This window comes from Doryrhamphus excisus, linkage group LG8 (genome assembly GCF_037039965.1).
Source record: "Doryrhamphus excisus strain RoL-2023G ecotype Guam linkage group LG8, RoL_Dexc_Guam_v1.1, whole genome shotgun sequence".
NCBI classification, from domain to species: domain Eukaryota; kingdom Metazoa; phylum Chordata; class Actinopteri; order Syngnathiformes; family Syngnathidae; genus Doryrhamphus; species Doryrhamphus excisus.
The window spans coordinates 20028183-20046554 of NC_136364.1; the positions used below are offsets into that span (position 1 = coordinate 20028183).

Consider the following 18372-nt stretch of genomic DNA (forward strand, 5'->3'; position numbering starts at 1 on the left):
GCAGGACTACCTGTGTTTAAAAAAAACTTAGATAGATGCGCTGATTGTGGTGGAAAAGGGCCATTAGCAGCTCCAGACATCGGTTAGCTAGAAAATTGCACATGTTCGGGTAACACTTCTTCTGCTCCCTGTATGCACACTCTATAATGCTACACAGACATTTATCCGATTACTTACACAAAGTAAATACACTTAAATACGCTTGCTCTTCTGACTCTTCAACACCACTAAGTAACCCTGGAAAGGTGTTAGACGTCAGCAAGAGTTTAGCGGATAATCCAGCTTCGTATTGGCCCATGTTATTTATCTTGCTGACCGGGAATCACAAACTCCAACCACTTCTGCTGGATGTTTGCCTCTTTAGGAAAGCTAAATAAAATTGGCTTTTTCTCACACCTGAACAAACATGGAAGCCCAGGTTGTGTGATTGTCGGAGGAACTAGGTGTTAAAAACTGTAAAACACAGCATGTAGAACCAACCAAAATTGCTGTCATGGCTCACTTCCAAATGCGAAAACTCTTTATCTGACGCGTTGACATTGTTTAACACGTTTAATACAACATTGTAACAAGATTTATAGGACAAAAGGGGAAAAGCATATTAGGTGTCAGGTTCTGTTTCCCCGGCCCATGTTTGTATTGTGAGTTTTTGTATCCACCTTGTTCCTGCTTGGCTATTTCCAGCGGTGGTCTTACTGGTATTTTTAAATATATTTTGTTTTTAAATATTGGAATTTATAAACAATTTTACTACAAATTTACTTGTGTGTAGCCTACTGTGAGTCGCCTAACGTTATTACGGAGCGAGAATCCCCAAAGTGCAGCTTCGGTCTTTACAAGGCACACTTGAATGCGTCACTCGGAGTTGCCCATAAATGCATCACTGGGAGGCGTCGCCACTGAAGTCGTGGCCGCATCGGCAGTCTGATGATCCGCCAAGCTGCTTCCTACCGCGTCCCTCCCTTATACCTCCCACTCCATCTCTTATTTCTCACCGAACCCACTCGACTGTAGGGATGGAGAACTGCTACAAAGTAGTCCAGGACCACTGAAGACCGAGTCACCACGGAAACGCGGAAAAAAAAAGCCAGGGAGAAGGACGCCTTGACGAGTGTGTAGCGGAAACGTCACCATATGGTTGGTCTGAAAAGAGGCTGCTTCATAGGACTGACATCAAAGTCGAACTTATTTTCGACAAAACTTCACCTTTTATTTATTTAGAGGTGTTTTGTTTTTTTAATCGGCTTGCTTGCTCCACCTGTGCGCGGCGGCGTCCACACCTCTGTTTGGCTAGTTGCTCATTGCACCACCCCGAAGACAACACAAGACGCGCTGCAGGTTTGTGGCGATATTGAATTAGATTGTTAACTTGTTCAAACACAAGAGGAGGGACAATCCCCATCGAAGCCCCCGCTCGCTTATGTACCGATCTACCCGGAATAAGGACATGTCTGGCCGGACTGTGAGCATCCCGGATGACCGGGCGTTCGCCAGCTTCAAGGCTGAGTGCCTGTGCGAGGAAGGCTGGAGTGGGACCTACAACAAGGGGGACATCACGGTGTGGACCCAGGCGTTGGAGGAGGGCAAGTCTGTCCACAAAATGAAAGTGAGTATGCACAACAAATCATTGAAAAAAAAAACACCAACCTGTTTCACAACACAAAACAGGAAAAGCAGATGCAACCACAAACATTTGACAGCAACAGTGACATTTGTCTTACTATGTAGCATACACACCACACAATGTTATGTCATTTACTATACTTTCATCCCTCTGACTCACTTAGCTTCTCATTTATTTATGAACGACTCTCAGTGATACCCGATGAAAGAAAATGGAAATCTTCAACTGAGCGAACGGACATGCTTATTTCTCTGAGAAACCCGCCTGTCTATTTTCAAGACTTAAGAAGCGGCAAACATGCAGCAATATCCATACACAAAGTCCAAAATTATTGCAAATGTCCAAACTCAAAAATGATCCAAAAACACACAAAGACTATAACACCCTTGTAAGGGGGAAATTGTCCAAAATTATTGCAAATGTCCAAACCCCAAAATGATCCAAAAACACACAAAAACTATAACACCCTTGTAAGGGGGAAATTGTCCAAAATTATTGCAAATGTCCAAACCCAAAAATGATCCAAAAACACACAAAGACTAGAATACCATTGTTAGGGGAAATTGTCCAAAATTGTTGCAAATGTCCAAACCCAAAAATTATCCAAAAACACACAAAGACTATAACACCCTTGTAAGGGGGAAATTGTCCAAAATTATTGCAAATGTCCAAACCCAAAAATTATCCAAAAACTATAACACCCTTGTAAGGGGGAAATTGTCCAAAATTATTGCAAATGTCCAAACCCCAAAATGATCCAAAAACACACAAAAACTATAACACCATTGTAAGGGGGAAATTGTCCAAATTTATTGCAAATGTCCAAACCCAAAAATGATCCAAAAACACACAAAGACTAGAATACCATTGTTAGGGGGAATTGTCCAAAATTATTGCAAATGTCCAAACCCAAAAATGATCCAAAAACACACAAAGACTACAACACCCTTGTAAGGGGGAAATTGTCCAAAATTATTGCAAATGTCCAAACCCAAAAATGATCCAAAACACAAAGACTATAACACCCTTGAAAGGGGGAAATTGTCCAAAATTGTTGCAAATGTCCAAACCCAAAAATTATCCAAAAACACACAAAGACTGTAACACCCTTGTAAGGGGGAAATTGTCCAAAATTATTGCAAATGTCCAAACCCAAAAATTATCCAAAAACTATAACACTCTTGTAAGGGGGAAATTGTCCAAAATTATTGCAAATGTCCAGACCCCAAAATGATCCAAAAACACACAAAAACTATAACACCCTTGTAAGGGGGAAATTGTCCAAAATTATTGCAAATGTCCAAACCCCAAAATGATCCAAAAACACACAAAGACTAGAATACCATTGTTATGGGGAATTGTCAAAAATTATTGCAAATGTCCAAATCCCAAAATGATCCAAAAACACACAAAAACTATTAACACCCCCGAAAGGGGGAAATTGTCCAAAATTATTGCAAATGTCCAAACCCAAAAATGATCCAAAAACACACAAAGACTAGAACAAACACCCTTGTAAGGGGGAAATTGTCATATTGGGATATGTTTATAATATTGTGATCAACACATTTTTCAACAAAAAAGTTGTCGCTATGCCCAACCAATCCTAATTCAGATCAGCCCTAGCTGCATCCTACACATGCCAGATTATGTCATTCAAACACATGCATGAGTATGATACATATGTCCTATTGACTTGGAACCATGATGCAAACTTGCTGGGGCGACATTTCTATTTGAATATGTTCCATAATGTAATGACTTTTTCATGAAAATCGTTTCATTTGTTTTTTTTTTTTTTTGCATATTCCTGCTCATTTTCAAACAAAAAACAAATTAACGGTAATACAACATTGGTTCTTCAGTTTGGATCACTTTTGTGTTTATAACTGTCCATGAGATTTAAACATGGGGAACAAACTTCGATCTTTTGTTCCCGATCAGTTCTAGTATGTTTAATCAGATAATTGCACCCTTGCATAACCAGCGACTATTAATCTTCTGGCTTTACTGTCTGTCTGCAAACAATACTATCATGCAATATGACTATTAATAGAGACTATTATTACAAGAGAGGTAACAGTTAAACAATAATATATTTATTATTTCATCCATGTGGTTGACCATTTGACCACTGTCATCTCGCCCTTTTCTCGAAAGACCCCATCTATTTGTAAAGCTGATGCTGAAAGTACGTTTAACAGGAGTATAATCATGGGGTCATCCTTTAGTCTATCCCTGGGAGGCAACGTGGAGGTGTCATCAGAAGTGTGATTCCCCTCTAAACTGTAACATGCCATTTTAGAACTGACTTCTTACCATTGCTTTCTAAGGTGATCTGAGACAACGACCCAAATTAATTGTAGATCTAGATTGATTTTATCTATGAACAGGTTAGACAGGGCTAATTTACATACTGGCCTACCTGATGTAAATGTCACACTCATACGTAATGGTTGCTTTTGGATTGAAGGCTAAATACGGCCTGAACTTTCTTGTGGGTGTATCCGGGTCTAAAGCCAGCGAGGCAAAGCTTGTTTACTTTTGTTAAATAAAGTGTATGTGCACACATGGGTGTTATCTATGTGTGCAGGGGGCGCAACGGCAGGATTTTCCCAGCCCCCATGTCTTATTTTAGTTGTAAAGGTGCACTGATAAAAATACTACAAGGCTCTGTTTACTTTAAAAAAAAGTGAGGCAACATTTTGCAACAAGAAAAGTGTTTGGACAAAATTAATTTTGAAAGTAAAGTCGATATACTTTTGCAGGTGATGTTAGCTTGCTTTTAGGAGTTGACTTTACATACAAAAGTGAGTTGAATTTTTGTTTGTGCCAATGCAATTTGCTGTGGGGCCTTGTGTCTCCAATAACGTGCCTAGTGGCGTGCAGTGGCTCAAACTGCCTCCCAATTGGCTCGTGGTGGCCCGTAATGGCGGCAAGAAAATGTCAAAATTTTTTAAATCTTCATTGCGCCGATTGCTTGACGCAAGGGGCGCGAAATGTGGAACCAAGTGGAACCAAATGTTGCAAACAATCCGCCTATTGGAACCCACTGGAATGTAATGGCGCGAGCCAAGTTGCGACAATGCAATATGCTGTGGCGCCTAGTGTCGCTAATAAGGTACCTAGTGGCGTGCAGTGGCTCAAACTGCCTCCCAGCTGGCTCGTTGTGGCCCATAATGATGGCAAGAAAATTTCAAAATTTTAAAAATCTTCATTGCGCCGATTGCTTGATGCAAGGTGTGCGAAATGTGGAACCAAATGTCGCAAACAATCCCCCTATTGGAACCTACTGGAATGTAATGGCTCGAGCCAAGTTGCGCCAATCATGCTCAGAGTCCACTGGGCTGGAGCCAGTTGGTGCCAGTTCGCTCCAAAGGCTATGTGATTGGCGCGTAGTGGCTCGTTGTGGCGCCAAATAATGGCAACATGCCGAGCGAACATTAATTCGCCGCCACAGCGATCCACTACGCGCCAATCACTTCCACTCTGGCTTCAACAGAGCTTTGTCGTACCATAGCTGCTGTGGTGTCGTCCCTATGTTTACCCGTATATCACTGAAATTATTTTAATGTCACAAGACTTACGGTAATTTAAAAATAGCTTTGCCGGGCTTGTTGCTGGCTACATCTTTGATGTTAAAGGTTAAAAAAAAAATCCTTTGGAAATGTCTGCCGGGGTGGAATCAAAATCCGTGGGCTGTAGTTTGCCCATTTCTGATTGTATAGTGGTCTCATTATTGTTCATGATTCCACCAGATACTGTACTGTACTGTATCCTGATGGTGCTTCAGGATAGGCATATCTTGTTTGCATCAGCACTGTGTGTGTGTGTGTGTGTGTGTGTGTGTGTGCAGAGTAAGGTGCTATTTATTCATGCTTTTATACAGGACAGGCTCAGCAAACAAAGACAAGCAAAAAGTACATAAAAAGTGCAAACAAACGCACATGGGCGGTGCATTTATCGTGAACTGCCACTTTAATGTAAATGCGAGCGTAACGGAAGCTTGAATTTTTCATGATCGCTCAATCTGATGTTTTGCCATCATGATGCAGCTCAGCCGAGCAGGAGGGGCTTGGAAGGTGGAGGAGCGAGCTGGCGTTGTTTAGTCCTTTGCTATTTGCAGGCGGTTTTCAGAGACTCCACATTGTAGTACGTTAGTTTATATCATGGTGTCCGTGTACGTCTACGAGACTCCGAGGTATGCCCCCTTGCTGACACGGCGTATAGCCTCTGATTCACTCACTGGCAGACGGTTGTATTTTTTTTTTTCCTCAAATGTGTTATCAGCACCCAGGGGAGCTCGTGACGAGAGCTGACAGCTTGAAGTGACGGAGAGTGAACAGACTGGAGAGGATGTGCAAGGGTCAAATATAATTTAATCTACTGTCAGTGGGGAAAGACTGAGACTGACAAACCTGAATACATGTTGATTCTCCGTAGGTCTTACTTTTTCACCGGTCTCTCTATTTCGGTCTACTCGCCGTTCCATCTGCGGAGTTAACTGAATTAAAATGAAACGAAATTAAGCTTGTGTACTTGGCGTGCTGTTTCAGTTTTCCTGTGAATACAAATGTCCCTTATTTTGTCCGAGTTCATTTTTTAATTCGGTCAACTGCGCTCGAGCCTCTCTTGCGTTGAACCACCTCATCGGACTAATAAGTAGAGCTTTGTTACGAATTAGTCTTGCGTTCAAAATAAGTCCTGATGGGGATTTCGGTTTTAAGACGTCTCAGCTGAATGCCAAATCTATCAAATCCCGACCAGTTTATCATTGGGGGTCAATTTTTGGGGTTTATGACATCAATTCCCCCTCTTCCCGGACAGTGACCGGTAGACATACCATCAGAAAATTTTCTTTGGGATTTTCCCTTCAAGGGGTCGCCACCGCAAATCAAACCCTGTCTTCTTCATCTGTCTCTCTCACACCAACTACCCTCATGTCCTCCTTCACTACATCCATAAACCTCCTCTTTGGTCTTCCTCCAGGCCTCCTACCTGGCAGCATCCTTCTACCAATATATTCACTATCTCGCCTCTGAACCATCTCAGTCTGGCCTCTCTGACTTTATCTCCAAGGCCTCTAACATGTAATGTCCCAGTTCCTGATCCTATCCATCCTGGTCACTCCCAATGAGAACCTCAGGATCCGCTTCTCTGCATCCTCCAGTTCTGCTGAATTAGATTTCCAATCAGTGCAAAGGGGCACACAAATATAACCGTTACAATCAATTTCAAAGACATTAAAGCATTATTTACTAACACATGTCTCAACCATCTCAGTCTGGCCTCTCTGACTTTATCTTTAAGGCCTCTAACATGTAATGTCCCAGTACAATGTACTTGTTCCTGATCCTATCCATCCTGGTCACTCCCAATGAGAACCTCAGGATCCACTTCTCTGCTTCCTCCAGTTCTGCTGAATTAGATTTCCAATCAGTGCAAAGGGGCACACAATGGGGCACACAAATATACAATCAATTTCAAAGACATTAAAGCATGATTCACTAACACATGTCCCAACCATCTCAGTCTGGCCTCTCTGACTTTATCTCCAAGGCCTCTAACATGTAATGTCCCAGTACGATGTACTTGTTCCTGATCCTATCCATCCTGGTCACTCCCAATGAGAACCTCGGCATCCTCATCTCTGCTTCCTCCAGTTCTGCTTCCTGTCTTTTCCTCAGTGGCACCGTCTCTAGATCAAACAACATGGCTGGTCTCACCACACCATCAGGAATCCAATTAGACCCCAGAAAACGGGGGTATGCCACCACACTCACCAGGCACACGCCCTGCCAATTCCAGCTCCGAGCCCAATCCTTGAAACCCATAGGTACCATCGCACACCACATGCTCCCCCTGCAAGGAACTAGTGTTAACGTGACGTTGTCCTCCAACAAATCTGGGGCGATTCAGATATTGTAATGCGTCGATCAGCGGCAGCCGCATCGAAACTCTCTCTCTCTCTCTCCCCTCAACCATTGACCGCCGAACCTCGCCACAGAGGTGCCCACAGTGCAGCCCAGTGGTCATTTGTCATTTGGCCCCAAGGCACACTGCAGAAACACAACGAGTTTAACTCAATCAGATCTTGGTAAGACGTTAAGACTCACTGTAATGGACCCACACCTTCTTCATGTTGTCCTCTGCACCAAGAGAAATAACCCATTTCTAACAGTTTTTAATGTAAGGAGCTGGAGAAAATCTCCATTTCAAATAACTAAAGCATACGAATGAATTATTGAGGCTTTTTTTTTTCTTACTTTAATCCTCCAGGGAGAAAAATGGCAGCATAATATTCTTAAAACCCCACTGGGCTGATTTGTAATAAAGTCACCTTGGTGAGAAAAGCACACTTTAATCCATTTCATTTTGATTTGCTCTTTTCGTTTCTTTCAGTTCCGCTTCTACTTTGACTCTTGATATACATATCCCTGTGTCTTTGCGTTTGTTTTGCCTATTATTAACACTAAGGCCCTCTGGTATTTGTTACTGTGGTAACAGCTCCACTCTTCTTAGCTTGTGTTCTAAACCTGACAGAGGTAGAAATCCCTGTGGCTTTTGGACACACCCTCACCAGTGTATTGGGAATATGCATGGATGGGTATACAAAGTTTTTACAAGGGGATATTTAAGACGCCCTTTTAGGCAGGAAATGTCACTAATCTTATATATCAGGGGTCGGGAACGTTTTTGGCTAAGAGAGCCATGAAGGCCAGATATTTTAAAATGTGTATCTGTGAGAGCCATATACATTTTTTTAAACATTGAATGCAATAAAATGTGTGCATTTTTATGTAAGACCAACAGTTTTTTAGATATAATGGGCTCTAATTGTGTAGACCAGGTACACTACCCCACGCCAATGGGGTGTGGCCAGCACACTTTCGTGAGCAGCGCAGTGTCTAATAATAAATCAAATACTTGTTGCCATTAATACAACTTCTGCTGCTGCATAGTTTTGCACCATACTCCGTAGACGTATTTCATTCTTTTGGCCATCTTTGCCAGAAGGCTTGGTTCTGCAGCTTTAGCTAGGTGACTATTTGACTAAAGGAGAAAAGTTTATATTTACATGTTGACATCTCAATGACCGAGGTAGACTACCGCATTACCCAGTAATAATCGAGTTTTGGTGTTTGACCTGGAAAATATCAGGAAAGATGGATATGGTCGGCCGTATTGCAGTAGAAAATAGATGGACGAATTAAAATGCATTAAAAAGTTGTTGATTTTTAATATTATTTTTAACAGTCATTTCTGTGATGTTTACTTTAAAATGTTAGCAAAAATACATTTTTATTGTGGTAAGAAATGCTTGAGAGCCAGATACAGTCATCAAAAGAGCCCTACCTGGCTCCCGAGCCATAGGTTCCCTACCTCTGTTATATATGTTGCTTTGAGTTATTCATGGGGGTGTCACAGCGACACCTAACTCATAATGAGGATGAGAAGAGATTTTAACATTAATTTGAAGAAAAGTCGATTAATCCCTCATTTATCACAGTTAATTGGTTCCAAACCTGACGTGATAAGTGAATTTCCCTGAACTAGAACTGCTTATTTATAAATGGAATATTTAGGACGCCCTTTTAGTCTGGAAATGTCACTAATCTTATAGATGTTGCATTGAGTTATTCATGGGGGTGTCACAGCGACACCCAGCTCATGAGAGGAGAAGATTCATGATTGAGTTTTCAAGGATGAGACAAGATTTTAACATTAATTTTGAAGAAAAGTAGAGTAATTCCTCGTTTATCACAGTTAATTGGTTCCAAACCTGACGTGATAAGTGAATTTCCCTGAACTAGGACTGCTTATTTATAAATGGAATATTTTCATAGTTGAAGCATAGAAAACCTCCATCATGACTTTTACAGTCGACATAATAATAATCTAAAATGAGAAATTAGACATTCATTCATTTTCTACCGCTTTTCCTTACGAGGGTCGCGAGGGATGCTGGAGCCTATCCCAGCTGTCTTCGGGCGAGAGGCGGGATAGACCCTGGACTGGTGGCCAGCCAATCACAAGGCACATATAGACAAACAACCATTCACACTCACATTCATACCTATGGACAATTTGGAGTCGCCAATTAACCTAGCATGTTTTTGGAATGTGGGAGGAAACCGAAGTACCCGGAGAAAACCCACACATGCACGGGGAGAACATGCAAACTCCACAAAGAGATGGCCGAGGGTGGAATTGAACCCTGGTCTCCTAGCTGTGAGGTCTGTGCGCTAACCACTCGACCGCCGTACAGGCGAAATTAGACATAATATAGGCTAATCCATTAGAATTGCAAGCGTACTTCCTGCGGTGGATATTGTCATGACCATTGTAAAATACTGTTTTTGATTAAGGAGAGACTCACGATACACTTCAATCTAGAGCTTCAACAATTAATCGATTCATCAAAGGCTAACCGATTACCCAATTCATTAATTTGATAACCTCTGCATGTTTTAATGCCGCCAAATTTCCTTAAAGACTGCAAGGCATCAGTACCTTAGTTTTTAAGGTCTTGGCTGTTGGGATTTGATTGTGGGCCAATCACTTACAGGCCAAAATATCATGATATGCTTTATATATCACTATATTGTTACTATGGTACACATAATTTCATTGTATGGTCATATCACCTCGTACTTCAGTACGAGGTACATTATTAAAAAAACAAAAACAAAACCTTAAACTGTATTATAGAAAGCAGGAAGTGAACAAATGTAACAGTTACTGATTGTAAAAGTACCAGATGGAGGGGTAGGATTTAATAAGCTTTGCTTCTTCCTACTCCTTTCGGACATGTGGATCTGTGAACTGATTATGGGATGCACTCAATTGTAATCTGATGCATGTTCAAATGAAATGAAACCAAAACCAAAATATGGAACCTGGGCATGGTTGTCAGAGAGACAAAGTAGCAAAGTATGTTGGTTGGGTGGGTCACAAATGTTTCACTCAAACATTATTTTCAATTCAATGAAAGGTTAGGTTAGCCATTTTCGGAATGCGCCCTCGTCATTGATTTATTGATTTATTTGATTTATTTTGACAGTTTGAGAGTCAAGATTGCATTATACCTGCATGTTCTTCACAATCAATTTTATACAATATTTGCTTTTGTCATTTCACAATGTGAAATGGGTTCATCATTCATTTACTGAATGTTTACCACACTTCACTATGCAACATCGAGTACATTGAATTGTGGACACGACCGAGACAATTTCTTAACACGGAACAATTTGCCTCTTCAGTGTATGCTCATCTCATGTTGTTGTCATGGCATCTGGTGAGCCCAACTTTAGCACTTGTCATTGTGTGTTGGAAAAAAAAAAGGGGGAAGGATCATTGCATTGGTGATTGGGGAAAAGTGACTACTTTGCATCTCTAGTGTTACAGAGATGGAGGGGAGTCACATTATATACAGTAAGTATATGTACATTTTCCCTCCCATAGGGCAACATGATGGACTAAGTGGTTGGAACATCTGCCTCGCAGCCATGGAGTGTGAAATAGGAATCACTGTTGTAACATCCCTGTGTGGAGTTCGGGCATTTTCTGGGATAGACTCTTAATTGGCTTAATGTATCAATGATTCTATAGCCCAGGGGTCTCAAACTCAAATTACTTGGGGGCCACTGGAGCTAGGGTCTGGGTGAGACTGGGCCGCATCAGTTTAAAACAAAAAAACCCCCAAAAAACGCATTTATTAAAAACAGAAAAATGAATAAACTTTGCTTTAGTTTCGATTTTCTACAAGAAAAGCTCTGATAAAACATTCCACTGTTCTCAAATATCTTACTTTTTATTTTTCTACACAAAATAAGATGAAAAATAAATAAACAAATCAAGAATAAAGAAAATCAACCAATCAGTAATAAATAAATAAATATAATAATAAAACGGCCAATAATAAAAACTTATAGTTGGTGGGTAGACAAATTATTTTTTTCAGATTAAAATGAACAAAGCATTATTAGAGCCCTGTAGACATGACAAAACACGACTATAGTCACATTTATACTCTTTTTATTTACAACATATTGCGCAACTGCAGGGTCTTGAGACACATGCTAACTCGCAAACGAGAGAGCTGGCGACCTAAACGGTAGCCTTCAAGTGATTTCCTTTAAACTTAAATAACCAAAAACGTACCACTTCCACACGGATAGGGAGGATAACTATTAACAGTTATTTAACTTTTAACATGAACATTAATCAAACGTAATAATTTCTGTCTTCAGGCGAGAGGCGGGGTACACCCTGGACTGGTCGCCAGCCAATCACAGGGCACATATAGACAAACAACCATTCACACTAACATTCATACGTAGCCATGTTTGAAATCTAGATCAGATCACTGAGTCCCTGTGTTCTTGCCTGACTTGTCATTGCCATTGTCTCTCTTTCTCTGTCTGATGCAGTGTCGGATGGTCTGTAAGGAGGTGTCAGCTGAGACCATGTACGATGTCCTCCATGACATCGAGTACAGAAAGAAATGGGACACAAATGTCATTGAAACCTTCGATATTGGAAAACTCACGGTCAATGCCGATGTTGGCTACTACTCATGTACGTTGCAAAGTTGGCTTCCACATGCCGCTTCATTGATTAATCTAATTTGACTAACATACAAATTGCATGCTGTCGTCTGAATTTGCCAACAGGGAAGTGTCCAAATCCGCTCCGTAACAGAGACGTCATCACGCTTCGCTCCTGGTTGCAGATAGGGAAAGATTACATCATCATGAACTATTCTGTTAAACATGCCGTAAGTTCACGCACACCGACACGCATGTCCGCTTATGGTTAGCTTTAGCTTCCGCCATGCAACTTATGTGCACAGAAACCTATGCAGTGAGGTGAAACAAATGGTTAAAGGTGAAATCAGTTCAGTAAGCTTTAGCGCATTATGTCATATGAACCACATTTTTTTAAATATATATTTTATATACATTTTATACCAGTATAGAGTCTTCCAGTGATAATAAAATGACTTGTACTGGTGTAAATGATATGAACGTAAACAAACTGAGTTCAGCCCGTGGGCCATTTTTTTAATTGGCATGCAACACATTCTAGAATGAATGAAAAAATGAAAAAAGAAAATGTTAAAAAGACAACAAAAAAGCAGCAGAAATTTGAAAATAAGTAGTCATTTAACAAGAATAAAGTGAAAATATTATGAGAAAAAAAACTGTTTCTAATGGGAGAAAAAATGACTTAATACGAGGAAAAATGATTTGTAAATTTTGGAAAATTTGGTTCCAAGAAAAAGTTATAATATTAACATATTATGGGAATAAAGTATTATTATATACTATTATATTATATTATTATATACATTATTATATACTAAATATATATATATTATATACTATTACGAGAACATTTTTCACCTGTAAGACAAAGCTGAGGCAGTTTTTAACATCTTGTAAATGTGTTGTCTACAAAATATCAATATGGCATTATTCAGTGTGTGGCATTCACCCCTCCCCTAAATAATAATAGTAATAGTAATATACTGTCATTTTTCACAATTTGTGAAAAGAGCTACAGTAGACACACTTAGGTCTCTTGATGGTACAGAGAAAAAAGGTAAACGTCCACAATGCTTACTGACTGCTCTCTTGAGCAAACAAGCTGATTATCTGCAACCACGTGAGCCGAAACAAGAATCAAACCTCCCTTTTAGTTCATGTTTCTGATCTAATGAGAAAATGTGGGCAGTAATTTTTAGTACAACGGTTCTTCATCCTTGCCTTCATGTAGCCTGGGTATGCAATAATTACATTTTTGCCAATAGTCTGGATTATTAAAATGAATGGCCTTGTGACTCCAAATGAGACGTTGGGACAGACTCGTCCCCGCTGAGCAGTCAAAATAAAATGATTATAGTGGAAAAGCATTCCCCCGTCACTCACTTTGAGCTGTGGACCACCACAGTTAATGTTTTCTTTTATTCTCCCAGAATTCTATTCGTTTTGTGCCTGTTTGCGGTTCTGTTTTTTCCTCCTTTTCCGTCAATGTAGTGTTTACAGAAGGGTAAGACCTTTCATGTGACTATTAGCTGTTGACTTCCACCTCGCCTTCCGCATTCCTGCATGGACCCCCCCACTCCCCCTCCCCCGCCATGGTCCAATATGCTGCAGGTCCACAGACACATTTGAGGAACTTAAGGGAAGTATAAATTATGGCGTTATATACAATATAGGTCATTTAGAATTTGAGGATAATGTCTTTTGAAGTTATATACAGTAAAGTCTCGTTATATCGATATCGGTTAAAATGAATTACTACTTATTACGATACTATTTTCATTTCCCGGCAAATTTCTAGTCTTTTATGATATAATTAGTTCCGTTAGTACGATACACGGTTATTATGATAATCCGGTTACTACGATGCCCTTTTCATCTCCCGCCAGCCAATTTGGTCTGCTTATATCGATACAAAAGCAGCTTAAATCAATCTTTGCTTAAGGATTTCAATACCAAAAAACGGCTGCTTCCAGTCAACTTTATTTTTCACACTTCCACCACCAGAGTGCAGCACACACAGCGGAAAACACCCGTCCCTCGCGCCTACCCCTCCGGGTGGCAACACCTTCCCTATCGATAGTTCCAGGGTGAATTATGTCCCGGTAACCGGTAATCACTACAGCGTAAGTTTATTTTTATTTACTGTAGTACAACATTTATTGTAGTACAAAAGCATGCTAGATACGCAATCCATGAACTCAAGGAGAAAATTACATGCCATATCAAAGATCCGCCCACTTTTAATGCAGTTCGGCGCAGGATCGGATATATGGATAGTCTGGTTATATCAGTATTTTTTCCGACTCCCGAGAATATCGATATAACGAGACTTTACTGTACTGTATTTTCTGGACTATAAATCGCTCTGGAATATAAGTTGCACAAGGTCAAAAATGCATAAGATATGCCTTTATTCGTCCCTCAGTGGGGAAATTTGCAATAATAGTTAGGTAGAAAAAAAACATACATAAGTCGCACTGGAGTATAAGTCACACTTTTTGCGGGTAATTTATTTTTCAAACTACTTGACCAAAACCGACATTACATCATCTTGGAAGGCAAGATTAAAAAAAAAGATATAAAATAATAGAGTGGACGAGGGTATGAAGGTCATTTGATACAAAAATTGGAATGAAAGAATTTACCTACTACTCTCTCGAGTGTTCTTGAACAATTTTTACAATTTTCGAAAGTGTATTTGTGTTGTTGGTACAGAAATATCCACCTAAGAAGGACATGGTTAGAGCCGTATCCCTCCAGACTGGCTACATGATCCAGAGCCAGGGACCCAAGCACTGTGTCCTCACATACATGGCACAGGTAGATCCACGAGGTAAACACACATTTGTGCATTCATTTTTCAGCCTTTTGGTTTTTGGGATGATTAGCTTGCTGATGTGGTGATAATACCCCGACAATGGCAAAACAGATTTTTCAAGATATGAGACTTAGGCTTTGATTTTCATATTTTCTCATAATGTCTCTTTGCAGGTTCTTTACCGAAGTGGGTTGTCAACAAGTCTTCTCACTTTCTTGCTCCTCGTGTAAGTCATTTACAGGGGCATACTCTTGTATACTCTTGTTTAACCCTTAGATGCATAAGTGGGTCAAAAATGACCCGGTCAGGTTGTTTTCTTGAAATATCTTTGTAATGAAATTTTTTTATCATTTCATATTCCAGGTATTCCTCAAAAAACACGTTTTTGCTATCATACCATTCACATTTTGAACTTACCTTTTTATAAATTTTAAGAAATTTTAGTTTTTGTGTCACTACCCCAACCTTCCATAAGTGGGTCAGAAATGACCCGGTCAGGTTGTTTTCTTTAAATGTCTTTGTAATGAATATTTTTTTAATCATTTCATATTCCAGGCATGCCTCAAAAAACACGTTTTTAATATCATACCATTCACATTTTTAACTTACCTTTTATAAATTTTAAGAAATTTTAGTTTTTGTGTTACTACCCCAACCTTCCATAAGTGGGTCAAAAATGACCCGGTCAGGTTTTTTTCTTGAAATATCTTTGTAATGAAATTTTTTTATCATTTTATATTCCAGGTATTCCTCAAAAAACACGTTTTTGCTATCATACCATTCACATTTTGAACTTACCTTTTTATAAATTTTAGTTTTTGTGTTGCTACCCCAACCTTCCATAAGTGGGTCAAAAATGACCCGGTCAGGTTGTTTTCTTGAAATAGCTTCGTAATGAAATTTTTTCATCATTTCATATTCCAGGTATTCCTCAAAAAACATGTTTTTGCTATCATACCATTCATATTTTTAACTTACCTTTTATAAATTTTAAAAAATTTTATTTTTTGTGTTGCTACCCCAACCTTCCATAAGTGGGTCAAAAATGACCCGGTCAGGTTGTTTTCTTGAAATATTTTCGTAATGAAAATTTTTCATCATTTCAAAAAACATGTTTTTGCTATCAAAAACCATATCAGTATGGGTTTTGAATATAGGGGTGTTAGTTTGCGTCTAGAGGTCTCCAATGATGTTAAACACCATATTTAGAGGGATTGTAAACAGGTTTTCTTGGCTATAACTATGAAAATACTCAATATATAAACAACTTTGGGCTGGAATCAATTACTGTCTAATTATTTGGTTAGTCTAGTGTACTATATTAGAATTTTCTAAATCAATCCCGTTCATATTTTACCAGTTGTGATTTCATATTTTAAACATATTTTAGTATATACTATATGTATTTTCATTTTTCCAGGCAATGAAGAAGATCAACAAAGCATGTTTGAAGTATTACGAGTGGAAGCAGAGACACAACCCAGGATTCAAGCCATGGCTCTACCCCGAACAGACTACATTACCCAGCATTCCACTGTCTGATCTTGGCATTCAGCATGCCGAGAGCCTGGAAAATATTGACGAAAGTTCCCTGGCTGAGACCCATGAGAGGGATGATAGTGACTAGCACACTGGAGTCAAACCCGGGTCATGTATTCACACACACACACATTGATGCAGGGATACATGCATGCCTGATACACAATCATGATTACACACGTGGATGCGATTCATTTCATACACGCATAGACACACTGTACTAAATATATCTCTACTCACGCTCACAAAACATGTATGGAAGCATTCATGCAAACACACATTTGACTCCATATTTGTTTACATAATGCATGCATACTTGCATCCTCTGTCGTCAAGATACAATCACAAATTCATACAATCACAAGTACTTATTTTTTACAACTGGGTTGTCAAAGTAAGATTTGCCTGTTAAAAGAATATTTTCAAATATGAGAGAATTTTTTTCTGCAACATTTACTTTCATTCAGCAAAAACAATGTAGCTCAAGACATGATTGACACGCATCACATGTACACAAAATGGCAATTTGCTTGCTTTCTACCATCACTGTAGTTGTTTTGTAAGCACACAAGAAATATGCAGGCAGCTGTCGATCCCAGCGAATGTCACTTCTATAGTTGTGAGGACTCTCGTCAACTCAATGCCTTACCTCATGCTTAGCTTAACCACAACCTTAAAAAATAAATCTGAACCAGAGACTAGACAGAGCCTCCAATGTGGAAGTGCCTTCGACCTGCATTTTTTCCAACAGCCAGCAGAGGGAGACTGCACCAAGATGATCACCACAAAATGATACATGACAAAGCAAAGCGTTTGTCTTAATGCTCAACTATGCTTTTATCTGGGAAATGCCAAATGCAGAAAAATATCCTCCGCTGTTGCGGTTTGAAATCCCAGTCCTCACAAAGATAGAACGACAAGTCCTCACGCAGCTGTAACATGACATTCTTTTCTCTACTCGAGTGATGTATGAATGTACGTTTAGAAATTTAATACAGATTCCTACAGAGGTTTTCAAACTTCCACTGAGATCTGAGTCTGTTTTTTTTTCTTTGTGTGCTTGTGTTTCACACTAAAAAGGCCATAAAGGATTGATGCTATTATGTCTAGGCTTTGCATGAGCTTGAATTTTTTAATACGCTTACAACATAAAGCAACAGCAGGTCATCAACCTAAACACCTACCTACCTCAAGTTGCAAGTTAAAAAAAACACATATGGAACACAATACAATACAACAATACAATAATATAATATAATACATATGCAAATACCACAAAGGCATGCTGGATAACTTCCTGTTGGGGAAGTGTGTACCTGGTCTTCCCAGTATAGTAATGGTAATGGTAATGGTTTTATTTCATTTGAACATGCATCAGATTACAATTGAGTGCATCCCATAATCAGTTCACAGTTCCACATGTCCAAAAGGAGTAGGAAGAAGCAAAGCTTATTAAATCCTACCCCTCCATCTGGTACTTTTACAATCAGTAACTGTTACATTTGTTCACTTCCTGCTTTCCTAATATAATTTAAGTTAGTTTTTTTTCAATTTTTGAATTTTACATTTTATCCTAACATAATTTAAGTAATTTTAATTTTAATTTTAATTTTAATTTTAATTTTAATTTTAATTTTAATTTTAATTTTAGTCACATACCGAAGTAGGAGGCGATATGAGCATCCAATGCCATATTGTGTACCATAGTAAGTGTCAATATAGTGATATATATAGCACATCATGACTGGTTCAAGACTCTTCATCCTTGTATTTAGCAAACATCAACTGCTTGTATTGTTTCTTGAATTGGCTCATCGTTGTGCATTGTTTGAGGGTCT

At 39.3% G+C, this 18372-nt stretch overlaps 1 protein-coding gene across 1 annotated transcript; it reads left to right on the forward strand.

Annotated features, from left to right (window-relative positions):
* Positions 1 to 872: 872 nt before the first annotated feature.
* On the forward strand, positions 873 to 17557 carry stard10 (StAR related lipid transfer domain containing 10). The gene is made up of 6 exons (XM_058079440.2): positions 873 to 1606; positions 12061 to 12208; positions 12304 to 12407; positions 14893 to 15010; positions 15169 to 15221; positions 16416 to 17557. The coding sequence occupies exons 1-6, from the start codon at positions 1421 to 1423 to the stop codon at positions 16620 to 16622; spliced, it is 816 nt and encodes a 271-aa protein (XP_057935423.2). The 5' UTR covers positions 873 to 1420; the 3' UTR covers positions 16623 to 17557.
* Positions 17558 to 18372: the final 815 nt, after the last annotated feature.